Source organism: Toxoplasma gondii, chromosome Ia (assembly GCF_000006565.2).
Source record: "Toxoplasma gondii ME49 chromosome Ia, whole genome shotgun sequence".
Lineage (NCBI taxonomy): Eukaryota > Apicomplexa > Conoidasida > Eucoccidiorida > Sarcocystidae > Toxoplasma > Toxoplasma gondii.
The window spans coordinates 1,001,641-1,027,271 of NC_031467.1; the positions used below are offsets into that span (position 1 = coordinate 1,001,641).

The window sequence follows — 25,631 nt, forward strand, 5'->3', positions numbered from 1 at the left end:
TTTCACTGAATTACTTCACTATCTTTGCTTCGTCGTTCACTGGCAACACTCCACACGCTGGAGCACGCACGGCTTTCCATACACACTCCTGAAAAGTACCCCTCGTCCGCGACACGTTAGCGACTTCTCGCTAGGTGCCGTTGACAGTTCCCTACATCTTTGACACCGCCTATTTCTTCTAAAAGCCACATTCAGAATGACAACACGACGTAACACCCAGTTGCCACATTGCCCTACACGCGTGAATCTTTGGCAGTCGCCGGCCGCGAGACCCACGAAAACCACGAATCGACGCGAAACGGGAAGACACCAGGCTGACTCAGCGTCACACTTGATTTAGCCCGGGAAGAGTTTGACAGTGAGGACAAACGGACTTTGACGACGCGCAAAACGCACGTGTCCCGTCCGTCTGGCACTCACACTGTTCTCCCGCGGATGCAGATAGGAGGCAAACGACAAGAAAAAGCTGCAAGAGAAAACCCCGTTGCATGCCATTTTCTTGTCCGAGAGAGCCTGGCACCTGCAGGAGAGCGCTCCCGGGCAAATCGCACAGCGTTCATATTTTATTGATAGAGTCCCCTTCTTCCGCTGTGTGCTCCCTGTTAGCCTACAGGTGTCGCACTGCCGGAAACAGCCGCAAACGTAGCACCAAGTAGAACGCCGCAAACTAGAACAATTCAGAATCCATGTTCATGCTTTGCTGCCTCAATCCCACCACTTGGACGGAAGCCTCCATCATGACTGCCGGTGCCAAATGGTCCGCATCGACACGTCCACGAAACTAGCTACAAAATTAAAGCCGATGCTGCCATCAAGGAATCGATTACCGCAGCAAAAGAAAAGTGACATCGCAGCACTCCGATTTCCCGGGGAAATTAGACCGTCTCTTTCCCTCGCACCCGACTCAGCAATCGGGGTTGAATCTCTGGTTTCATGTACATTTGCCTCGCAATGCGTATATACCCGGTAATTAGATAAATAAATGAATATCGACATACGCCCTCGTTTTTCCACGGGATCCAGTTTCTCGTGGTTCGGCTCTGTGGGCAAAGAAACACAAGCAGCGATTCTACCGTTGCCAGTGACTGCCTTCGCCTGTTGGTGAGTCTTTTTGCTTTCTGCCTCTCAGTTTCGTGGAAAGCTGATCGGCGCTACGAAGAAGCGTCGAAGCACGAACGGCCACTTTTTGCCAAGCTCTAACGCCAGCGCCTCGGCAATCCTGCCTACTTTGATGAACCGGAGCGTATCTTGGTAACTTTGCTGGTAAAGGATTTAACTGTCTGCAGTAGTACACTGAATTTACATAATAATGTATCGTGTGGGAACGTGCGTTCTTTTCACTGAATTACTTCACTATCTTTGCTTCGTCGTTCACTGGCAACACTCCACACGCTGGAGCACGCACGGCTTTCCATACACACTCCTGAAAAGTACCCCTCGTCCGCGACACGTTAGCGACTTCTCGCTAGGTGCCGTTGACAGTTCCCTACATCTTTGACACCGCCTATTTCTTCTAAAAGCCACATTCAGAATGACAACACGACGTAACACCCAGTTGCCACATTGCCCTACACGCGTGAATCTTTGGCAGTCGCCGGCCGCGAGACCCACGAAAACCACGAATCGACGCGAAACGGGAAGACACCAGGCTGACTCAGCGTCACACTTGATTTAGCCCGGGAAGAGTTTGACAGTGAGGACAAACGGACTTTGACGACGCGCAAAACGCACGTGTCCCGTCCGTCTGGCACTCACACTGTTCTCCCGCGGATGCAGATAGGAGGCAAACGACAAGAAAAAGCTGCAAGAGAAAACCCCGTTGCATGCCATTTTCTTGTCCGAGAGAGCCTGGCACCTGCAGGAGAGCGCTCCCGGGCAAATCGCACAGCGTTCATATTCAATCACTGGCTAATCGATCGCGGTAAGTGAGCTGTCTGGAGCAAAAAGCAATTTAGACAGAACGCTCGGCTGAAGAACGCAGGCCACGAAACAGGGCACCATGCACAGAATCTTTTACAGGGTGCGAGAGTCCAGGAAAGAGAGAACCGATGCGGTCCCGCTCCAGAGAGTCAACCCTAGTAAATGGACTGAGAGAGAAAGGGCGAAGTCTGTTTCGATTTGCTTAAACGACCGACGCGTCACTTTCTCAAGAGAAGACAAGACAGCAAAAGAATCCCGGATAAAAGGTGCAATGCACTCTTTCGCAAAGAAGCCAGAGAGTATGCCGTCCGGTCACCGCATGCTGCATGATAACTCTAATGTGGGCATGCACATTTACACGTGATCTCTGCTTTGATGTGACACTTCGTAGACCGCCCTGTCTGGCGCGAGACATCGAGCAACCCCAGAAGCTGAGGCAGGAAATCCAACCTCTCAGTTGTCAGACGCTGCAAATGAGAAATGTTTCTAGAAAACAAACAGAGAAATATTTCGACATCGAAACGTGTGAACGCAGGACCACGCGTACATGCTTGTACATATACACGTGACTTCAACCTCGGCTTCACCGGAAACCACGAGACGAAAGCTTCCACCCTTCGGTCTCAAAAGCGGTGACGCTCGCATTTTTGCAAAAGTCACCTGTCTCTGGCACCCCAACCCTCTCACCGGGTTTACAAAATGTATAAGTGTTACCCCACATCCATACACGAAAGAGCTGGTCGAAACATGGCACTCGACGGAGCCACAGAAACTGCATACACCCGTCTCCCAACGCCTCTGTAGGTCCTCTGGTAAGGCCCACATCTCCACATGGACCCGCACACTGGCACGACACACCCACCTGAGATTTTCGCCTCCGTCTCTCAATTCCAGGCAAACGAAACAGCCACCCAGCTTAATACTTTTGCCTTGCACTCCATCGATCTCCGCCGGCTCCAGTCCAGTTCCCGCCCTCGCGTTCACCCATCCAACCTCGAGAGCCGGCGCGAAGGCCGCCCCGACCGCGCCCCCCGCGCCCTCGCCCTGCGCCCCGACCGGGTCCGAAGCCTCCGCGCCCGCCGCGCCCGAAGCGCCGGCCCCCCGGGCCTCCCGCGCCCCCGTCCCCTTCGCGCTCTCGGCCGCCCCAGCCGAATCTGTCGCTCTGCCCGTCGCCGCGCATCTGGAAGCGACGGTCGTGAGAGAGGGCGAACCTGCAAAGACAAGCGAAACCGCGATCGAACAACCAGTCAGGAGCCTCAGGAACTCACCACAAAATCCGAAACTCTCCAGATACGTGTTTCTAGGCGAGAACGCCTAAAAAGCTACACTACACATGCACAAACACACATATGCACGCATATATACATATATATATATATATATATACATATTTATGAATGTGTATGTGTAGGTGTATATACAAATATATATATATATATAGTAAACAAGTGTAGAAGGATATGCTTCGAGGACAGTGGGGAGGAAAAACGGGATGCTTACTTCGGATTCTTCATGTTCAACGTCAGCTCGTTTTGCTCTACGGCGTTGTTCACATTCTCTGTCAGCGTCGAAGCGAGCTGTTGGAGGCGCGTGCGCTCCACCCGGCTGATGAGAATGAACTGGCTGCTCTCGTCCCAGCTTGCATGGATTTCCTCGTTGATCATCATCTGTGAACAGCCCACAAAAAACAGTTCTGTCGCCCACTCTGGGTCCCAGAAAACAACCGACTCCCGAAAATCGTTTCAAAGTGGCATGCCACTCACGTCGACACCCCGCAAGCCAACAAAGAATGTGATACAACACCCACACGCGAAACAGCTGTCATCATGTGCATAATCAAACGGAATATACGTATATAAATATACATATATATATATATATGCCAAAGAACCCCGCTTCCCGGGGAGGCTTGTTTGACCTTTATACGCATGCAGATGAACATCATTACATTTATAGGGACGAGAGGAAAGACGCATGCAATGGAATGTCATCTTTCTCGGAGCGGGCGCAGTCTTTTCCCCCTAGCTGTTGACAACATACCTTGCTGACAATGGAGTGGACGGTACTTTCCGGGAGTTCGAACATGCCGCACAACTGAGAGATGGAGAAGGAGTCGTAGAGCGTCAAGTACTGAGAGCAAGGCAAAGAACAAAGACAAGGAATAAGAAACTCCACTACGGGCGAACAACAGGATTCCTGGACCAAAGGTTTCACTATGCGCGAATTGGTAACCCAGCAAGTGCGTAGAGACGCCTTCTCGGACACCCAGGCGCCTTTCCATGAGCCCTCATTTCTCACAGAGATCTCCCCTTGAGATCGAGGTAGAGTCTGCGGTTCGACAACCTCTGCTCCCGCAAAAAAAAGACCCGAGTGTATCCGCACTCCTTTACTCCTGGCTAGGATCTCTTGTCTTTTTGCCAAGCCAGTGGACGTACAGTGAAGATGTAGGTGCGCATGGCCTCCTGTTTGACTTTCAGTTTCAGCATTTCCTGGATTTCTGTCGCGTTCATCAACTTCTCCCAGATGCCAAGACTGAAGATGAAGCGGCAGCACTCCTTCCAGTCTCCCTTCTGAAGCGCCTTCGTCGCCGCCATCACTGTTTCGCGGGCATTCTCAGGAGGTCCCAGAAAAGCCTGCTTGTCGTACGTCTCCAACATGCGCCGGAAATGCTTGCTGATCGGGCGCTTTCGATGCTCAAACGGATCGTGCGCCATGTGAGGAACTTCAATCAACATCGCGCAGCTGAAAAAACGCATGGAGATGATACACATCTGAACTTGCTGTTAAACTTCTTCGAACCTACCTTCAAGATGATGTTGACGTATGCGGAATTATTCATACCTCGACTCTCTACACTGATAGACGGGTGCAAACGTATTGTATCTATGTTTACGTACAAGCTTCATAACTGGGACCTCCATACATGTACAGTCGACGGGTATCTGCATGCGTGTTTGTGCACTGAAACCCTCTTGTGCTTCCAAATTAACGTATTCGTCTCAACTTGCTTTCAAAACAACTCAGTACCCCTTCCTATGGCGCATATCCACACACAAACCATGTCAACAAAACAATATATATACATATATATATATATATGTGGTCTTGCATGCCTGTTGATGCTTGAATACCCTTGATGTTTGAATATGGATACGTAGACATGAATCTGCGCATCAGCTGCGAGTCTTCTCTTGACAGCACCTCCGCGCTGCTTCAAAAAGGTAGGATTCGGTGTCCTTTACACCCTGCGCTGTCCCGTTTTTCGCCTCCGGGGCGAGGCTTACATGTTGTGGGCGCCTTCAATGAGCTCCATGCTGATGTGCATGTGGTAGGGGAGGAGGCGCCGCTTCTCAGCTCTCTCTTGCTCAGGCGTACACTCGACATTCTTCAAGTTCGACAAACCCTGTGCAAGAAGTTCCTTGTGTTTCGGGCACACCTCCGAGAGACATGCATGCGCTTCGTTGATGCGGCCGTTGCGAAAGGCACAGAGCCCCAACTGAACTAAGTCGCGATTGTACAGAATCTGCGTCTGCGTGTCTGTCTGGAGCGCGAGCTCTTGCATGTTGGGCGTGTGAAGCAAGTCTCTGGCCTTGTAGAAATCGTCATGAAGAGCCCGGCTGTACGCGAGGTGCAGAAGGGCGCGGGTGCGCTCCCGTGAGCTCTCTGTGAAAAAGAAGAGAAAAACCAGACGACTCTTGCAGAGACGGCAGTGAGAAGACACAACGCAGCTCGATCTCCCACCGCACGTACTGACAGAGGCAGCGCAACAGGGGGGAGGGACTTCACGCAGCTACACAAACAAACGAACGGCGCGACGGAAAATCATAGACAAACTCCGTCACTAACGAGCTGCCAAACCACGCACAAGACACAGGAGGAAATACGTATATAGACATACATATGTAATCCTATACACGTATGCATATATATATATATATATATGGTGTAGCTTAGATACATCGAAGGAATCGGTGGTCGGCACCATATACAAACGGGCACAAAAATACATCCGCATAATCCTCTTCACTCTGTATACATCTTGGGGTGAGGCGGAATGCCGTGCAATAAAGCTCACCGGATTCAAACACGAGGTTTGTGAGTTTCTCCACAAAGTCCGAGGGCTTCATGCCTTCATCAGGGAGGTGCTGCGCCACCTCAGCAGGGACGCGCTTGCGGACTAGATCCCACATGCTCGCGGCAATGGCGTCATGTCTGAGAAGAGAAATTGACAACGACAAACTGTTTCCAATTTTGGAGAGGCAAGAAAGGTTTCCTCGATATTTACATGGGTTCTCCCCAGCCCATGAGATGAAGACAACGCGGCCCAGAAAGCACACCACATGAGCATCCGTGGAAGTCTCAGTTTTCCACTTGCCCAAGTGTCAACATGGAAATCTGATAAACTCGGACGTTCTAGTTGCTCGATGAATCACTCCTGGCCGAGGATTGGTATTTCTATCCTTGTGGGGATTCTGCGCGTCTTGGCGTCTCTTGTCTCTCTCTCCAATCAAAGCGAAGCGTCTACTTCACATAGCCCCTGGTCTCACCCTCCATGCCTTCCCGTTTTCCTGAAACGCCGGGTTCCCGTTTCTCCCTCTGCCTTACTTGTAGTGCATGTGCTCGTTAATGCGAAGTGCGAGGGTGGCGGCTTGGGGCTTCGACTGGCAGTCGGTGAGGTGGACCCAGGCGCGGCAGAGGACGGCGATCATGTCAACGCTTTGGCCAAGTCTTTCCTTGTACTCCTCAGAGTGGACGTCCGTGAACTGCAGACTCTTCATGAGTTCATCATCGAGTCGCTCCACGAAGCTCGTGAGAATGCCGGAGGAGACAACTTGGGCGTCTGGGGCGACGAGGGCAGCGTCGACCGCGTCGCTGGAGGCGAGGACAGTCGGCACCAGGACGTAGGCTGTTCCGCCTGCTCCCTTTCCGTCTGCTCTCGCCTTCTTCACGCCTTCCTCGAGGTGGCCAAGCACAGCTTCGAGTTGGTGGAAGACGTCCAGCCAAATGGCGCTGCTGAGACAGGCAAATACACCGCTCGTCGTGTCGAACTCCGCGCTAATCAAATGCGCCAGAACCTCCAGCTCGCTCTGCGGTCCTACGCGCGCCGCGAGCTCCGCCAAGCGCTTCAGGATGCGCGTCTGCTCGAGTCGGTCCACGCCCCGGCGTCCTCGTTTTTCGACGACCAGCTGGACGCGCTTGCGAATCACACTTGCATCCAAGTCGTTCGTGTCGAAGAGGCTCTCCATGTCCTTGATGGAGAACTCGGCACCGGCCTCGCCGCGCGGACTCAACGCCCCCTCGTCCTTTGTCTTGGAAATCCGCTTGGTCTTCTTCTTCTCCTTCTGCTTGCGAGACTTGTCGCCCTCGGAACGCAGACCCCACTTCGCCATCGCAGCCTTGTGCTTGTCCGTCTCCTCACCCGAAGACAAGGAAGACGCGTCCGAGTCCGACCACTCGCTGTCTTCAGAGTCCTCAGAGCCGTCTTCATTCATCGCCTTACGCTTCGGCTTCTCCTCGTCACTCTCCTCGCTCTCCGACGAGTCCGAAATGTCCGACAAATCGCTGCTGTCGTCCGACTGAACAGCCCCGCCCACAGATACAAGACACCACAGTTCCATACAACTGCAGCCATATGCATATGTATTTCTACGTCACGCAATTTCAGCTAGGCACTCACCACCACGGAACACAGGTGCAGATATGCATACAGAAAGATGGATCTGCATACACATTATCACACAGTACATGAATAGGTCCATCTGTCTGTTGCTCAATATGAGGACGGACATAACCACATATGTAAACAGAAGACGAGAGTCCTGTTGCGTTGACCGCTGCGACGCGAATCTCGTTGCCTCGAAAGTATTTTAGTCCACAGGTCCGAAACCCGTACGTCAGTCCGCATGTGGAGACCCGCCTGCCGCATGAAAGCCTCGAATATAAGACGAAACAGCCGGAAAACTGAACGTTGCCATCCGCGCAGCCTCGGTTCCCCCTTCTCGCGGTCGCTGTCCAGACGCGACTTGAGTTTGTCTTACATCGAAGTCATCGTCGTCGTCGCTGTCGCTGGAGGCGAACTGGGACGGGTCGGCTTTGCATGCATCGACTTTCTCCTGCCACTGTTCGTTTGTTTTACGAACTTTGGCGCGAAGAGTGTTGAAGGCAGTGGCCTTCGCCTTCGAGAGCTTCTTGAAGGCCTCTTTGTCGCGATGTCTCTCCTCCAGGAACTGCTCGAGTTCCACGATGATGCGCACGAAGAAGCTCGGCAGACCCTCTTGCTCAACGATCTGCTGAGACTTCTGCAGACAGCGGACCAAGGATTCGTAGTCTGCAACACAAACAACGGCGCAAGCAGTTCGAGCGACTTGAAATGCCGAGATCGCCGGAGGGAGAATCCCGCAATGGCCGGCTAGCGACTGGAGTCAAACCTTGAAAAGGGAGCAACCGGGGGAGGCAAGACGAGGGGAGAAGACGAAAAACCGAGAGAACGGCGACGCGCGCGCGCGACTCACACCCGCCATATCTACACATGAGTCCCTGGGCGAGCGCAGAGTGGATAGGCCGTGCACTCTCGGAGTGGCTCACCCTTGTAGAGTTCCGAGAAATCTGCAATTTTCATGTGATTCCTCATTTGACGAATCGTCTCCCGCATCGCAGTCCAGCGGCGATCCTTCAGAGACTTGACTACGCGGCCGCCTTCATCGTCGCTGCTGCTCGTGTCTGCCGCCGCCCAGCGAGAGGCGACGACAGGACGGCGCGCCTGGAGAACATACACCACACTGGGGAGGCGAAATTCAGAAGCTCTGTCTCTCGATCAACGACAGAGACAGCGCGACAGAGTCCAACGCAGAGAGGAGAAAAGGATCCTCATTCGCAGCAACGTTCACGACCAGTGCCCTCTCAGAGGCGACACAATAACGCACGAGAAGGCGGCTGCGATTCCTGGGAGAAACAAACGAGGCGCGGGCATGCGCGTTCGCTCCTCCGCTCTGCAGTGAGACTCAGAAAAGATGGGGAATGCGATATCAAAGGTAGGAGACAGTTCCAGACGAGCGGTGTTGAGAGGAAGACGAGGCAGCAGCGGCAAGAGGATCAAGGCACCGGCACGATTCGAAAAAGAATCACAAGAGAGAGATGCGTAACAGTGTGCCTTGCGGTGGTGCTGTACAGCAGCCATAAAGAACTTGGTTGTCTGTATCTCAGAAGAAGAGAACAGCGACACCCTCCACAGGGTTCCCCAAAAGCGATCACAAAAGAAATTGAGACAAGATGTCGACCACTGGAGGCGAACTGCAGTCGTCGCTTCTTCACACAGGAAACCATCAGGACAGATCGAGCGTGAAGGGCAACTCTCCGCCAAAGATGGTGAAATGCCTTCGCGTTTCGAGAACTCCACAGACAGAGGGCGTGGAGAGAAGAGAGAGGCCTTTCTGAAGGCTATTATAATAGAGTTAACGAGAGCTTCTTCGCTTTCCCCTGCGGTCAGAGAGACCAAAGATGAGGAGATGAAGAGAGTTTGACGAGGGAAACGAAGCAGACATGGCAGAGGGAAGAAAGGGGGAGTGGAAGACGAACTGTAGTTCCGCGACCCAGAATGGGTGGAAGAAGCGATGCACAGGAACAGCCTTCTCCGACAACGATGTTTACCTCGCCTGCCGGAACTTGTTGTTCCTGTTCGGCCTCGGACTCCGACGAGGAGAATCCGGAGTCCTCGGATTCATCGCTCGCTGCGGCCCAGAATTTCGACTGCATCTTGGAAACGGCAGAAATCGCGAGAAGCAGCCTCTTCTCGTTCCCCCTGTCCAAAAGGTGCACAGAGACCGGAGGAAACGCGCTTCGGCGAAAGAAATGGGAGACGGCGAGGGGGGTTCTGGAGTGTCTGAGAGAATTCTCCGAAAAACAAAAGAGTTTCTTCGAACGCAAGACGTGGAGAAAGAGAGACAAACAGGCCAGCGAAGAAAGAGAAACTGTGCTCAGAGACAGGGTGGGAAGGGAACCTCCCACAGTGCAAAGTGCCCAGACACCACAGCGCTGGAAAGGAACCGACGACGGAGTACAAAAAAAGAGAGCAAGAAGCAGTGGAACGAGGAAAAAGGAGGCCGGAATCGCCGCAATCAGAACGGAGTCCCTCCACACCAGCACGGGCAAGGAAGACGACGAGATCTACGCGTTTTTTCGACGAGAGGGAAGAAGCCGCAAAGAGGGGGGGGGGTGGCGTGGAGCTAGAGACAACGCCTGCGATTCCTCACAGAAAGATGCGGAAGAGATTCTCGCGCTGCCTCGTCCTGGACTTTCATGTTTCCTGCTCCAGTTTCCCTCCTCTCCTACACACTCAACGGGCTCTTCTCCCAGCCTTCGAAAGGCACGAAACGGGAGAACTGAGCTGCTTCCCACAAAAAAGGAAGAAGGCGGCCTGACGCCCCGAATATAAGCCGAGGCTGGCTATGCCACCCCACAGAGCGAAGGAGAGCGAGACAGGCGCAGAGAGACAGGGGCAGCACACAGTTAAAAAGCGTGTGAAACCTTTGAGGCAGAGTCACACGGTTCTCGAAGGTGCATCTTTGTGGATTCGTCTTTCATCTTTAGTCGAGCTTCTCCGCGCTCTCCTCTCCTGCGAGGCGGTACCTTCTTCAGAGTGGTTCACTCTACGCAAAAGGGGAGGTGTGTGTGCGTGTATTATCTGTGTTGACGCGTCAGTCAGGTCTTGCCGAGGAACATCGGGTATGTGAAGAAACTGAAACGGATACGAATCCATTGCTTCAAGAGTTCATCTTTCGGGGCGAAAGCTTCTCTGAGATCACATACAATTCTTCGTGTATCGGTGAAGTTCCTCTGCACAGTAGATGTCCACGTGAAGCGGGAACATGGGAACAGAGGAAGCCGGCACAGAACCGATAGTTGAGATTCTCTCTTTGGTAGAAAGAATGGACACTGAGAAAAGAAGGGCTGTTGCAGAACTCGAGTCTTGCTAGAAAAACCCACGAAACGCAAGTTGATGAGATTCTCTGCGACACAGTGGAGGCAGGAGGAAGTCTAGGAAGGCGCCATTTTCAGGCGGTGACCTCATAGGTTCTCCACTTTGGACAAGAAAATAGTTTTTTGTGGTGAGAAATCGCCGATCAAGGAAACCTCTCAGCCAAAGAAAATACCCTTCTCTTGTTGAGAGCAGTGGCCAAGGCACTAAGACGTATTCTTTGGACAACATGCGCGCAGGCGAGGTAATCTCAAACGTCTTCGAGTCCCAGCTTCCTTATCCCATCAGGAAGCTTGACAGCCATGACTGCCTTGGAAATTATCTCGGATAAAGATGAGTATTTCGGATTCTATACATCGTCGTAGCCTGTTGTTGTCGTTCGACAGAGGAGCTCGATTCTTCGAGAGTTATCGCAGTACAGCCACAAACGAGGGAGTTCCATCACTTTCGCGCCACAGACTCTTTCGCAGAGAACCGGTAGTCCTAAGCCTGGCTTGATTAGACATTTTCCCTGGATGCGACTCAAGTGTCCAGTGCAGAACGTTTGTTCGCTCGCTTGCCTTCTTCCTCATATGGGAATATTCTGCGGAAAACGGACGCACGCGTCCTGCGGGACTTTCCACGGTCTCCGCAGAACAGAAAGCTGCTTTCTGTGCCTTGCATCGGCACCTCCACGTCGGAAGATCAGACGAACAAAGTGGAAGTCGACTTGTCTCTGCATCTTGGGGAAAGCAAATGCCACAAGGTGCTTGCGCTACATCAGCAATCTTCCCAGAGGCAGCAAAAAGAAGCTTGCGAGGAATCAAACCAGCTTTGCTCAACAGACTCTCCGCGTCGGGTAACGGAAAAACACGGCAAACCCGCGACAGACGCAATTCCACGTTTTGGTGAGGAGCCCAGATGACATCTACAAACAGGTTAGCCTTTCCTTCGAAAGTTTCCATGTTCTCTGACTTGTGTACGACCGCAAGCTGGATTTGTAAGCGGAATGGCCAAAATGACGTCCGTTTCCCGCATCGTTTGCAGTGCCCAGACGCAGCCTCTCGAGGTTTCTGGAGCGTGAGGTTTGCACATCCACAGAAAAAAAAATCACCCGCTGAAGCTGACAGCAGGCTCCGCCAGGAAGTGGGCCCACACCTACTTTTTTCGCGCGGCGTTTTCACACTCTAAAACACACAGCACAGAAGCTCCAGTTCACTTCACTGAGTGCCTATGACACAAAAAAGGACAGGCGTCACTGGATTATCAGCTGCAACCCATCGGAGTAATCCATGTACCTATGCCATTCTACCAGCATTCGAGCATTTCCTTCGCTTCTTCGCTTCTGAGAACATCCACAGTTCCATTTGTTTTACGTCGATATGCCAAACGCTTTTCTCCCGGAAGCTGCCTAGGTTGTTCCTCCCCCCAAACCCAGTCTACGCTCTAATTGTCATCTCTAGACTTCCATCTTTTTGGAATTTTTCTTCCCATCACCAGGTTTAAAACATTTCGCTCTGCGTTCTGGAGGGAGTAAGCCCCCTTGAAACGCATTTGGACTCCCGTTTCTTCTGCCCATTTGTTATTTCTGCTTCCAAGTGGACTAAGCCCTTCGCAGACCTTGATGGGGCCTCGTTCTGGCGCGTCTCGCTACGCATGCCGAGAAGCCATCGAGTCGGAAATCGCTTGAGACTCCAGAGGTCACTTTATCTCGGCGCCTCTCGCCGTTCAAACTTCTTGGATTCTTCCTTTCTCTCTCCTCGTTGTGCCTGACTGTTGACTTCTGTCGGGGTACCCTTCTCCACAGCTGTTTTTCCCTGGTGCGTACAAACCGGTAGGCAGCTTGCTCAACCAACAGGATACACAGAAACCGATTCTCACAAAACATGCAACGCAGCAGAAGAGGGAGCGCTTCTCAAATCTTGAAACTTTTGGTGTCAGCCTTTCTGCTGCAGTGTGCATCTTTGCGTTCGTCGATTCCTTGAAGTCCTCATGTTCGTCTCTCGCCTGAGACCGGCAGAGCACACCCGAGCGAGCGCTGGTGATGGTGACCTTTGTTTGCGAGAAGCCACCGCGGCCACACATCCTGCGTTTTCTTTCTCGATTTCGTTTCATTTCTGTGAAGGTTGCAAATTGCGTTGCACCCCTTCGTAGTTGGAAGTTTTTTTCCATGGGGAGGAAAGAATGGTGGACTTTAGTGCCCGACAACGCGCGCGCCTCTTTTTTTCCAGAGGCGCCGGAACTGCATGCGTCTGTCCTGGAGGAGAATAAACCATCTACGTGAATCGTTCCTTTTTGTGTTTGACAGATGCCCTGCGTCTTCTGAGTAATCGACACACACGCGCTCGACATCGTCCGCGACCCAGGACCAAGCAATTGAAATCGAGAATAACCGGAGACATTAGAGGACCTGGATTCTGAACAGGACTCCAGTTACGAGGTACATCCACCGTCATTCCGTAGGAGTTCTGACACTGGCGTTCTCAGGATACAATCTGTGGCTCTGTCTATGACATACGCCCACCGACGCTCTGTAGGAGCTATGACATTGTAAAGATCGAGCGTCATCTGCGCTACAAAGAACTGATTAGTTGATTCGTGTCTGTTCAACTCTCTGTCGCCGTCTGTCGCGTTCATTTTTCGCAGTCACACAGGCATTTGCCTCTGTGCTGCTCCAGCGGTTCCCCTCATTCCTTGCAGCCACTGGCGCTTTGCGGTGTCTTGGGTTTCCTCTCGGCAAGTTCAACTGCTCTGCGACTTCAGACGAACACCACACAACAGGGAGGAGGCATCGCAGGAAAAGAAATTTTAGCGGGCAGTGCAGAAAATGGCAGAAACTCGCCTAGCCATCGTGCAAGAGAGAGAACAGGCGGTCGAGGATCGGAGAAACTCCTGCAGGTAGAGACTGGCTACTGAGGAGACCTTGAATAAAGTCGAGACAGCATGGCCACAGAAGAGAGATTGCGTCGGTCTCTCTCGGGAGACAACGAGAGACGACCAACCGACTCTTTGTCTCAGGGCCTCCGTGAAGGAGAAGGCACTGCCGGTGGAGATGCCTCTTCGCCTTCTCCCTCGGCCTCTCAGTCGTCTCCCGTACAAACCGCGTCTTTCCCTGCTTCTTCTTCTCTCTCTTCTTCTTCCTCTTCGTCTTCTTCCTCTTCGTCTTCTTCCTCTTCGTCTTCTTCCTCCTCTTCTTCTTCTCTCCTTTCCTCGAACTCTCTAGTCGGGCCTCCCGCGTCTTCTTCTCGTGTGGGGTCTGTGTCGTCTCTCCCTGCAGACGGACTCCAGAGAACAGAAAGCTCGTCTGCGCGATCTTCTTCGCCAGGCTCTCATCTTGCGCCTCCGTCTTTCGATTCTCTCGACGGAAGCTCTTCTTCTCGTTCCCAGGAGGAATCGCCTCCGTCTTCAGAAAAAGCTGCATGCGCAAAGAAGGGAGAGACGAGTCTCCTTGCGGACTCGCTGCTGTCTTTGTCTCGCGGCATCTCTCCCCCGTCCTTCGCTGCACCGTCTGAGAGCAAACAAGAAGCACCGGTCGCTTCCTCTGAACAGGGCCTCGTCGGCGCGTCTTCGCTTTCTTACGCAGACCGCTCTCCTTCTCTCGCCTCGTCTCCTTCTGCCTCCTCAGGTACCTCTTGTGCTTCTTTTCCAGCTTTGCCCGGCGACAGGTTCTCGTCTGCTTCACTCCATTTAGAAGATCGCACCACGAGGCTCGTGCAGCTCGCGACCGACCTGCGAGAGAAGTCGAGCCCAGACGCGCGGAGTCGCTCCTATGCCATGACAGAGCCTAGATGGTCTCTTGGGCCGTTGGTCGGCTGTCGAGGCTCTCCGAGGAGGCGAAGGAAGCAGGAGCAGACCAACGAACCTGCATGCGGCGCGAGTATCGAGCGGCGAGAGCCGCGCCTGCGATGCATCCAAGAAAAAAAGGCGTCGACTGTGGACGAGAGAGGAGACGCCCAGACGGACGGGTCGTCGGACGAAGAAGAAGACGCGGTTCTCGAGTTCTGTGACGATCGCCTCGAATCGCGAGATGTTCTCGTCATAGTACGCGATGAGGGAAATGAAACAGAAGAAGCGATTTCACAGAAAATACACGGGGGACAAAACAAATGGGTATGCTGTACCAGGTCGACAGCCGTGTTCAGAGTTGGCGGCTGTGTCGGACAGTTCTTCAGAGAATGGAAAGAGAGCAGGCGAGACGCACCTTGCATCGCCCAGCCTCGGTCCGGTGTCTGTACACAGCTGTTTTACAGAGTCCGACCACGAGAAAAGCTGTGCGGTTTGGCTAAAGCGTTGTTCAAAAGATGAAGCTTCTCGAGATGTCCCGACCGCAGACGGAGAAAGGAGAACTGCGATACACGATTCATGGTGAACTGAGTGTCTCTGCGTCTGTCACCTCTTTTCTTCTGCTGTCAACTCGACAGGGTGACGACTCTGAGGATTCACTTGCACAGGATTCCAGAGTGCTTGCTGAAGACGAGGATAGCGGCCAAGAGACAGCCGCGACGGAGACAGTTTGTGAGTTTTCGTTCCACTTTAGTTTCGCTGCCGTAAGGAGGCAAGGTCGTGCTATCGGCTAGAGTGACAAAGGGCTGAGAGGAAGTCGCACAGACGGTTGCAACGGTTTCCCTGAGAAGATACAGTTTTTAAAGTGCCTCACAGCCGAGGCGCTTTTGAGAGCGTTTCACACGTCTTTCCTTGTTTCTTCTCGCGCGTTCCTGACCTCAGTGTCTCCCGAAGACGCGCTGTTCGACGGTGGGGTTCACCCGAGGAGACGGACTGCCTCTGACGACTCTGTCGCGGCTCTTCAAGAGTTTACGTCTCTCTATCGAACTGCTCTCAACGTAAGCGAGAGAAACAGCGAAGCCGGGGGAGAAAAGAGACCTGATTCCCGACAGAAAGGACCTTGGGGGTGACTCAAATCGATGAACAGGTTGCCCCACTAAAAAGTAGTTCTTTCATTCCTTCTGAGGAGAACCAGTCAGACTTGTGTGAGACAGACGAAGAAACCAAGAGAGACAGAGAACACGACAACAGCCAGAGGAAATGCGAAAGAGACACAGAGAGAGAGAATGTTACAGAAACGCGTAGGTTTTTTTGGAACGAATCTGTGCCTCTGGAAATGCTTTCGTCGACGCGAATTGCATGTGGACCATGCCCATCTTTTTTAGTCTCCGGGACGCTTGACGGGGCTAAGTCTCAGCCAGTACCGCAGTCCGAAGGCGCTTGTTTGTTTCTCAACCACGGGAGTAAATCTCAGAAAGATGAAGTTCAATTCTGACGCAAGAACAAGCCGGTGTACTTACACCTCTGTCCTTTTCTGGAGCTGTCGATGTGCGTCGACACACACACCTGTTTTGCTTTTAAAATGGTGTCTCCTTGTTCTTTCTTTCAGAAGAAAGGCATTTCTTGTTGCGGCTATCTAAAGAAAAGAAGTCCAAACAGACTCGTGGGCTGGCAGCGCCGATGGTTTCTTCTGAAAGACAAGAGGCTGCTTTACTATCGCCAGCCAGGGGATCGCCTCCCCGCTGGACGCATAGATCTCGAGCTCGTGAAAATCAAAATTCAGGTAGCACTTAATCTGCGGTTCAGGCTTTCGTTTCTCGTCTCGAAACCAGGCTGACAGTATAAAACATCTGATACAGCAAACGCAGTTTCTCTGCATGACACTGTGCGCTGGTGCACATGCATCCTTGGATATATATACGTATTTATACATGCTTGCGTATTTTTACATAGAAACACCTGCATTTGTATATTCACATGTGGATATACGTGTTTGTGTGTATATATGCATGTATGCATATGTATTTGTATACAGACTGCATATATACATCTATATATGTATATACGCTGTATAGTTCAGCCCCCCGGATTGTCTTAAGAACGAAAATCTCATGAAGCAACGAAGTTTCGTCTCGCCTTATGGTCGACACACGACACTGCCAGCTTCGCCAATTGCGAGTCGTGGCTGTTCCTGTATATGCCTGTATAAATACATATTCGTGTGCACAAAGATCGAGACACACATACAAAGATATGTATACATATATGCATATATATATATATATATATATATATATATATTCTGAAGACTCGTGTGTATTTGGGACCAGGTCTCTTTGTTTGTCTCCTTGGATGAAGCAGTGGAAGCTTGAATGTGAGTTCAAGTATCTTTCGTATTTCTTGTTCAGTATTTTACTTCCTGTGACTCGATGATTGTTCAACTGGAGTAGCACAGGAGAACTTGGACCTAGTAGCCAGACGCGTTGAAGTTCTTGAGCGATGGTCGACGTTTGTGTTTGTGTCTGCATGCAAGCACACAAGTATCCATGACTCTTTTCTCCATTTTCTTTTCAGTGTCTGTGGGATCCGCGACAGTTTCACGGCGGCCTCCTCTGTCGCAGCGGCAGCATGCTCGAACCGTCTTCAGGCTACTCTGCTGCGAGTGAGAAAAGAACTCTCTTTTTTCGCCATGAAATGATCTGCAGTGTGTGTCTGAAGCACAGAAACGTCTGCGCTAAGTCTCCCCGTCTCACTTCTACACGTTCCTCAAGTTCGTTTTCCTCTGAAAACTCAAAACAGTGATTTCGAAGACGGTGGACATCCGTTTTCAAGATGCCACTGTGTCTATATATATGCATATATGCATATTTGTATATATATTCGTGCCTGTGTATTTGTGTATGTTTACTTAAGTAGGTCTCTCTGTAGACATTTGTACGTATGCATGCATATGGGTCTGTATGCATATATCCATATATGCATATATATATATATATATATGCATAGATATCCATATATGTATATATTCGGTGTCTATGTATGCACGTATACGTCGTACTTCCTTGCATAGTGATACATATATATATGCATATATATCCATGTATGTATATATTCGGTGTCTATGTATGCACGTATACGTCGTGCCTCCTTGCATATTGATACATATAAATATATATATATATATGTATGTATGGCTATATATAAACCTATGTATCTCTTTGTCTCCATGGACGACCGAGCACATGTGGTTGGATGTGAAAGCTGAGTCAGACATGTTTGTTTTTTCAATGGATTCTTCAGGTGGCTGGGTGGAGTTGTTGTGTTGCGGAAGCGGTCCGAAAGGCTCTCAGCTCGTTTTCGCAGCAAATGACTTGCAGAAGGAAGTGCGATTTCGCCTGAAGCCCGTTGGATGCAAACGCGTCTTTGAGCTGGCTGTAAGATTTCTCCGCCGTTTTTTTTATGTCTCCGCTATTTTCGTCTTTTCTTACCGTGTTTTTTTCTCGTTTTTCGCGGTTGCGAGTTCCACGGACAAGGGTCTCTGGGATATCTCGAGAAGACGCGATCGAAGGCTGTCGTCTCGCCTTTCTTCTCCTCGGTGCTGCGCGTTCATTCCTTCGCTACCTCTTCTTTGTCGCTGCGCGCCTGCTTCTCGTTTCTTTCGCGCTCTCCCCCTATCCTTTCTTTGCCGTCGCGCTTTCCACGTCTTTCCTCTCCACTTTCCTCTGTGCTTCTTCGCATTCTCGGTCTTTCTGTTCGCCAGGGTCCTTACGCGGAGGTGGTGGAGTGGATCGACAAACTGAGACAAGTCGTGAAGAGTTGCCAAGTAGCGCAGCGCTACGTTCATCGAGTAGCGGAGCAGAGCGGCTTCTGGAAGGTCGAGAGGATTTCTCCGGAGAAGTTCGAGGACATTGTCGATACGGGAGACATTGCTTTGTTCAGGTGAGGGCGCCCTGCACTCTGCTGAACTCGGCAACAAGAGACTTCTTCTCGGTCAAAGCGCGTGCCTTCCTCCCACTGCCGGCGGTGAGTGCACACACGCAGGTTCAGACGCGTTCCTCTCTGCTTTTTGTCGCCTTTCTGCAGAACGAGAAAGTTCCCCGCCAAACTCCAGCGGGCAATCACCCGCGGGCACTACGATCACGTCGGCATGGTTCTCCGAAACCAAGACAATGACATTTTCATCCTAGAAAGCATGGGGGATACTGTAGGTCAAACTCATATTCCAGAGCTATCATCCCGAATCTTATACATGTACATACGTAGATATCTATCTCTCTCTATATAGATAGATATAAAGATGTATATATGTATATGTGGATGTTCATATTTACATTCATATGCATATATAAATGTGTATGGATTGTAAGACATGCTCATCTTCTGCAGAACAACTCTTATCGCCCCCAGAAGGTGTATCTCTGGTCACACACATCTCTACATTCGTGTCTGTGGTTATATATATATATTTATTTATGTCTACATATTTATTCATGTATGTGCAAAGAGAGCCAGACTGAGATCTCTGATGGCGCCAACAATCCCTGTTTCGAGTACATGTATTCGTGTTATATATGTATATGTATGCAGGTGTGTTTATACGCACATTTACATTTATTTTCGTGTGGGTCGAGAGAAAGATGTTAGATCAGAGTTTCCGAAGAGAACAGAAGGCACTTTGCGGTGAAGCACAGGCTCTCTCCAAACGTATGTGCACCCAGTTGCCGCGATATTTGGGTTTCTAGGCCAAGACCCATGCATGCATGCACGCCTATTTGCAACTGTATTTTTCTCATGTTTGCTTCTTCAGGGAGTGATTATGACTCCATGGCGGACTTTCGTTAAGGCGAAATGGTACACCGCCTATCGGAAGTAAGATTCGTTTCTCCGCGGTTTCGTCGCGTCTCTGTCATTCTTTCTCTCGCCTTCGCTGTCTTTTCTCTTACACGTCTCTCCTTTCTCGCCTGTCTCCTTTCTTGCCTGTCTCCTTTCTCGTGTGTCTCCTTTCTCGTGTGTCTCCGTTTTGATTCTGCAAGGTAGAAGTGTTTTTTCAGAACGACTTTCGCAGTTGAGTTCGCGACTTTCTTCTGCCGACTGCCGGTGACCCTGTTTTCCTGATTGACTTCCTTGTCCTATTCGCCAGTTTCGACGAAGTTGTGCATGTGAGTATCGAGGAGCTTTTTCTGTGGAGCAGAGAAACGGGTTATAGGCTTTTGTACTTTTCTCTGTCGAGCAGACGGGAACAGGTATGTCTGTCTCATGGCGGTTGAGGCAAGCACCGAGACTCTCCACACACTCACTTGGTGCTCTGGAGAGGCCCTCCTGTCGCAGCTCGTCGAAATGGAAAGGTTTGGACTTCTCTCGCTTCTCTCAACATTGTGAAGAGAATGTCTACGTCGAGTTTTGACGACCTAGATACACCGAATTTGCAGTGCATGTGCCTCGCCTCTTTTCCCGGTCTCCTTCAGAGTAGTCCTGCGTCGTCTCCGGTGGTCGAGACAGCCGGAAAGTTTAGCGCGTCTTCTCGCCTTTCTTCAGAAAGTCGTCGGCAGAAACTACGAGCTCACTTTCTCGAAATTGTTTGCGAGTGGCATCGCAGCAGGTAAGGAACAAAGAAAGAAGAGAACAGGAACAGACTGGGAAAGCGGCGTTCTCCCAGACACCGCCCGTTGCTTCGGCGCGTTCACGGAAACACTCGTCTCTCTGCGTGCAAGTTTTGACTACCTCGAAAGAGACACGCGTGTAGGCCTGTACAGGGAGAGACATGCGGTCAAAAATACATGCATACATGCATGTCTTTATTTTCAAGCACACATGCGCTTGACGTCGTAGGTACTTTCCTATATAGTTGGAACTATGTATACGTGTACATATATAAGGTTATATATAAATATATATACATATATATATATATATATATTTATATTCCCTGGTAGGCATGTGCTAAAATACACACACGCAGACACACACACACCCATGTCTTCGTTGTAAGGGATGCTTGAGTGTTTCCTCACATGTATACGTGTATGCAAGTATTTTTGAGTATTTGTGCATATATGTGCGTCTAGATGAGTGTGTAGCTGATATGCGTGCAGGTGCACTGTGAGAGAGTGTGTAAACATTGAATTGCGTTCCATCGACTTTCTTCGTTTCTTCAGACAAGCCGGACAAAGGGTATTTCTGCTCGGAGCTCGTGGCGTCGGCTCTCAAGGTAGGAGGATGCCTTAGTTTTCTCAAAGTACTTCAACGTCATTTGCTTTCAGCTAGTAACTTTACTCTGTCGCTGTTCTTTCCTCTCAACCTCTGTTGGATCCAGCGTGTGCTTTCATCAGACAGCATCAACTCTGACGAGAAGCTGCAGTGGTGCCTGCAGGGTGCGAAGAAACGCGCGTTGCAGACAGGAGAAAAAACCGGATTCCGCTCTGGGCAGGGATTCGAACAAAGAAACGCATTTGTATTTAGTAAACAAACATCGACACTTTTTTCAGATGCGAACATGCTTGAAAAACACTTTCAAAATATAGAGTCGGCTCGGTATATGAATCCGGAAGTAACATATAAAACACTGGCTATTTTACCGCGGAAGATGTACGGTGCTTGAGGAACAGCTGTACTTATAAAAACCAAGACCTTGATTATATATGTAAGTGTAGATATATATATATATATATATTTATATTTATGCGTGTACACCTGCGAATATCTACACATACACTTCTGTATGTATGTCAACGTGTATGGCTGGGACTTTACATGCATATATCTATATATATTTGCTGATGTATGAATGAGAGCATACAAATGTATATATATATATATATATATATATATATATGCATGCGTGTGCATCTATGTAGAGAAAAGGTGAGGGCAGGTTGTGTCTCCTGAGGATTGTTTCGCTTAGTGACTCGAATGAAAACCTTCTCATATCTCTTTTTAGCGCGGCACATAGTCTTGAATCTAACAGGAAAACTGAGGGTATCATAATCATCGCAGAGCACTGCTCTGGAGAGACTCAGGGAAGTCAAGGAAGGCAAACGCTGATCTGGTGAGAAACACTCGTTTCTTTACTTTCTGCGTTGCATGCTTTTCCTTTGTCTTCTTGGCCCTGCAGGAGATTGGGGCGCTTCCGGAGGACACGCACTGCGCACGCTACTGGCCTCGTACGTCCGAATATAAGCCTACTCCAAAACTCAATCGCACATTTGCATCGATTCTCGTGAACTGGCGACGAAACTCACGCTGAACCCTCACCCAAAACTGACGATGCAGCCCCATGCAAGACTAAAACCTTCCTACTGCTTGCGCAAGCTTCTGTTTATTTGCTTACATCCATGTGCACATGCGTGTACAAGTATATACATGTATGCTCAAATCTGCTTGCCTACACTGTATTCACACACACTCACACATGCATATCCATACACAGATACACATATATAATATACATATATATATATATATATATGTATATATATATATATATATATGCATGTACATATATATATATGTATGTATAGTTAGCGAAGTCGGGGGTGGCGATGACTGTTTTGGAGAGAGATTGTGAGCTCTGGGGAAAGATGAACGGCAAGTGGGTTCGCTGCTTGGTTGAGGGTGACGGCGACGGTGTAGTTTCCTTCTCTGTCTGCGTTTGCGCGGTGTCGCTTCTCTCTGGAGAGGCCGCTGCGTTGACCGACTCGTGCATGTGCGTCTTCTCTGACCTCTCGTAGACAACTTTGCTGCGGGCAGCGCGCTGAAGTTGAATGAAGGATTTGAGTTGGACGAAGAACTTTTGGTGGATTTCTGTCTCCGGTCGAGACCCAGAAAACACCGCGGACACAGAGTGAAGGAAGGACGGACAGTGCCGTCTCCGACAGCTACCCCGCAAATTGAGGAGTTGTCGGACAGCGACTCTCGGCCTTTTCCGCCCTCGAGGTCTGGCAACGGAAAAGGCTCTTTTCTCGGTTCTGTGGGGGACGTGGAGACAGAAGCGTTGCGGACAGAGACACCAGAGACACCCGAAGGCGCGCATGCATCGGAGCACAAAACCGACGAACGGGAAGCCGTTTGAAGGCAAAGTGGATCGACACACACAAACACAAGCTGGACGGGCGTCGACGACCCCCGGAAAAAAGCGAAAAAGAAGGCCACACACGCGGAGTGAAATATCAGGTGAAACCAATCATTCATACAGTAGACGCACGCAGGTATATGCACAGATCTGTAAGTAGGTGCATGGATATATTTGCGGATTAATGGATGCATGGGTGTGCATGTGCGGAGGAAGAGTGTGCGATGTACGTACGGTCAAGAATGATTATTTATGTGTCAATGTACAAACGTTTCACCGTGTTTTGTCCATGAGTCGGTGAGGAGCCATTCCTGCTGAAGGCACAAAAAAGTTTTTAAAGGGTTCAGGGGAAACTTTCTGCGTGCATGACTTGGAATGCGAAAATATACTACAGAGGATTCATTGGCCGGCCAAGGCAACTGCCGTCAAACGGATGATACAAAGAAGTGTCTGCGCATTGGTTTTGTACGTACTCAAAACGAAATTCAAATGTAAATTATTTCCTTTATATTCTGGTATGTGTGTATATATACACATATATTGAGGCGCATGACCGTGTAAACTATGCATTAGTGACTGTTGTGTTTCTGGCCCGATTAACTCTCACAGAAAAAGTTGTGAAGAAAGTCTGGTGTGCTTACGAGTACGGGAAGCGACACAGTAAAGCCAGTAGGAAAAGTGGGGCGTTTTGAGTACACGCTTTTTCTGCATGAGACGCCGAATTTTAGGGATACATTTGCCTTGCGTGCGTTCAAGACGAGAGCGAGCTTTCTTTCGGGAAGGCCGTCCGCTGGTTTAGTGCCGACCGATCGAAGGTTACACGGTTTATGTCTGAGTTGTCAGTACTTTGCTTTCGTTGTTACCTCTTGTGTCGCGAGTAGTAGGTGGGAACACACGAAGGGGAACAGAGAGGCAGTTGATTTCCAGCCTTCGTTCACCGCTCGCGGTTGTCTGGTATTCCTAGGAAGTTTCAAGCGATAGGTGTCTGTTTTTTTAAGAAAGGGTGTATGCATTTGCAAAACGCCTCGGGGAAGAAGTCTGCGCAGGGGAGGGACAAGACCTGTGGTCTGTCGTCTTCTTATGCTTGTAAAAGTGTCTTCATGGTGCGCCGAAGATCTGTGAAGACGGCACGGATTTCCTGTGTCCTCTCAGAGGCGTAGCGTTGGCAGAAACGTATGTAGGAGTCGCTTTCGTGCATGTAAACAGTGTTTCGAGGATGGAGGTGCGGGGGAGGCTTTTTGGTGCAGACGGGTGGTTTCTGGAATGCTGTATTGCCGGTCGTTTCTTTGTTGTTTGTTACTTTTGGGCGACGACACAACTCCCTGGTTGTGGTGGTTCCCCGTCAAGCACCCTGTTCATCGGAAAAAGTGGAACGTGGGGAACTTTTATAGAACAGGGAACTTTGTGATTCTAAACACCAACGGAATCGAGCTTTCGTCTGGCGTTTCCGCATACTACAGGTGCACCTTACACTTGTCGCATTTTCTGATACGTACACAAACCCCAGTTTCTTCTTTGTGGACTGCGTATTTCCACGTACTTGAGTATGGAGAAAGTAATCACCGAACTTCTTGTAAAAAAGCCGTTATCCACCTTTGAACCGCAAGATCAATTCCAGCTCCGCTACAGCGTTTTCCACACCTTTGTCTCACAAAAAAACAGGGCAAAAATTGTTGTCTTCCTTTGAGTGCGAAGATGCGTCAGTTTCTGAAGTAAAGCCACTTCAATTCCGCAAATATCAAAAGGTTTCCAGGATGGAAAGAAACCGGTTTTCAACTGCACGCTAGATTTCGCACTTCCTCCACATATCTCTCAGAAGGTGGTATCGCCTTCAACTTTGGAGGGAAACAGGTGCTGAGCTCAGCAATGAGCATTTTCAGATTCCGCTCAACGACGTCAATGCCAAACAGCCGCACAGGTGCGCCACACCCACGCTTGTTTTTTTTCGACAGGGGAATACCTTTGTATATTCGTGGCTCGGCGGTTAGACAAAGAGTTCTTCTCTGAAGGGCCCGCGATGAGCACGTACGTCGTTCTGCAGTGTGTAGTGTGCATCTCCTATTTCCCTTTCACAATTTCATCCGCACTTTCGCGTCGAGGTCCCACGGAGGCGACTTAAATCCACGTGGTGGGCTTTTCTGTTTACTTGCACGTCCAAGCATGTTGCCAGGCAAATACGTTTCACCGTTATCGGTGTTTCGTGGACATGATGATAACGTAAAGAGTAAGAAGCCACCGGTTGGGGATTGCCCTAATCGTACGCAAAGTTTCCTGTCGCTATGCAAAACGCTACGGTACGAACGGCCACATGGCACACGGACTGAACTCCAGACCCCAGCAACCAGTGCCGCAAGAAACACGGGGAACCTCGTGCTTACCCGGTTGTCCGGGAAAGAATCTACTTTTCTTTGGAGCGCTTCGAGGGACTTCCCGTCCCAGTACGGTCCAGCGGTTCCACTTCTTCCACGACGGTTCCCTGCTTCTTGGCACTCACAGGCCTGTCGAGGTAACGAAACGGCATTATCCAAAAAGCACGGCAAACGAAAGGCACCTCGCGGCACCAGCTTAACACTGATTGCCTTTCTTACGAAGCACAATGGTCCACCCAACCAATACGGTCCAGTTGAATGGGTACAACTTCCTTGCCGAAAAGGTCACATGAGTCCGGCGCACCTTGCTCACGTACGTGCGCGGAGTTTGTACAAAGGTTTCCTTCTTAAAGAGCGGCCTTTTTTGCCAGCACACTCATGGCTTTCGACTCGCCCGGTGGGAAGCGCTGGGGTTACTCAATTTCGAGCGTTTCCTCTTTTGGGGGGGGAGTGCGTCCGTGTGTGATCTTGTTTTGAGGTGTATGTACACCTAAGCTGGTTGCGAGATTCTCGCAGTTTGCGGAGACATGCTTTTTCG

General features: G+C 50.3%; 2 protein-coding genes across 2 annotated transcripts; one reads left to right on the forward strand and one right to left on the reverse strand.

Moving 5' to 3' along the window:
- Positions 1–1,831: 1,831 nt before the first annotated feature.
- Positions 1,832–10,303, reverse strand: TGME49_294620 (eukaryotic initiation factor-3, subunit 8, putative). The gene is made up of 10 exons (XM_018782235.1): positions 9,568–10,303; positions 8,506–8,680; positions 7,959–8,248; positions 6,526–7,496; positions 5,996–6,132; positions 5,205–5,583; positions 4,356–4,662; positions 3,961–4,050; positions 3,421–3,587; positions 1,832–3,131 (listed from the first exon to the last, which is right to left on the reverse strand). The coding sequence occupies exons 1-10, from the start codon at positions 9,670–9,672 to the stop codon at positions 2,837–2,839; spliced, it is 2,916 nt and encodes a 971-aa protein (XP_018638581.1). The 5' UTR covers positions 9,673–10,303; the 3' UTR covers positions 1,832–2,836.
- Positions 10,304–11,738: 1,435 nt separating this feature from the next.
- On the forward strand, positions 11,739–24,318 carry TGME49_294630 (hypothetical protein). Its single transcript, XM_018782236.1, has 14 exons — positions 11,739–12,693; positions 13,182–14,914; positions 15,295–15,388; positions 15,599–15,714; positions 16,266–16,439; positions 17,231–17,318; positions 17,957–18,090; positions 18,417–18,595; positions 18,740–18,860; positions 19,464–19,525; positions 20,122–20,255; positions 20,812–20,864; positions 21,768–21,816; positions 22,384–24,318. Exons 2-14 carry the CDS (start codon positions 13,817–13,819, stop codon positions 22,722–22,724), a joined length of 2,643 nt encoding a protein of 880 aa, XP_018638580.1. The 5' UTR covers positions 11,739–12,693; positions 13,182–13,816; the 3' UTR covers positions 22,725–24,318.
- Positions 24,319–25,631: the final 1,313 nt, after the last annotated feature.

What these genes read in the sequence shown, in the direction of transcription:
- TGME49_294620 (XM_018782235.1), bottom strand. Translation starts at nt 9,672, where the DNA reads ATGCAGTCGAAATTCTGGGCCGCAGCGAGCGATGAATCCGAGGACTCC. An exon ending in ATTGAAGGCGCCCACAACAT is followed by an intron (nt 4,663 to 5,204) that starts GTAAGCCTCGCC and finishes GCGTTTTTTCAG; the next exon opens with CTGCGCGATGTTGATTGAAG. An exon ending in TCCACTCCATTGTCAGCAAG is followed by an intron (nt 3,588 to 3,960) that starts GTATGTTGTCAA and finishes GGCTGTTCACAG; the next exon opens with ATGATGATCAACGAGGAAAT.
- TGME49_294630 (XM_018782236.1), top strand. Translation starts at nt 13,817, where the DNA reads ATGGCCACAGAAGAGAGATTGCGTCGGTCTCTCTCGGGAGACAACGAG. An exon ending in TCTATCGAACTGCTCTCAAC is followed by an intron (nt 15,715 to 16,265) that starts GTAAGCGAGAGA and finishes TCTTTCTTTCAG; the next exon opens with AAGAAAGGCATTTCTTGTTG. An exon ending in TGGTACACCGCCTATCGGAA is followed by an intron (nt 19,526 to 20,121) that starts GTAAGATTCGTT and finishes GGTCTCCTTCAG; the next exon opens with AGTAGTCCTGCGTCGTCTCC.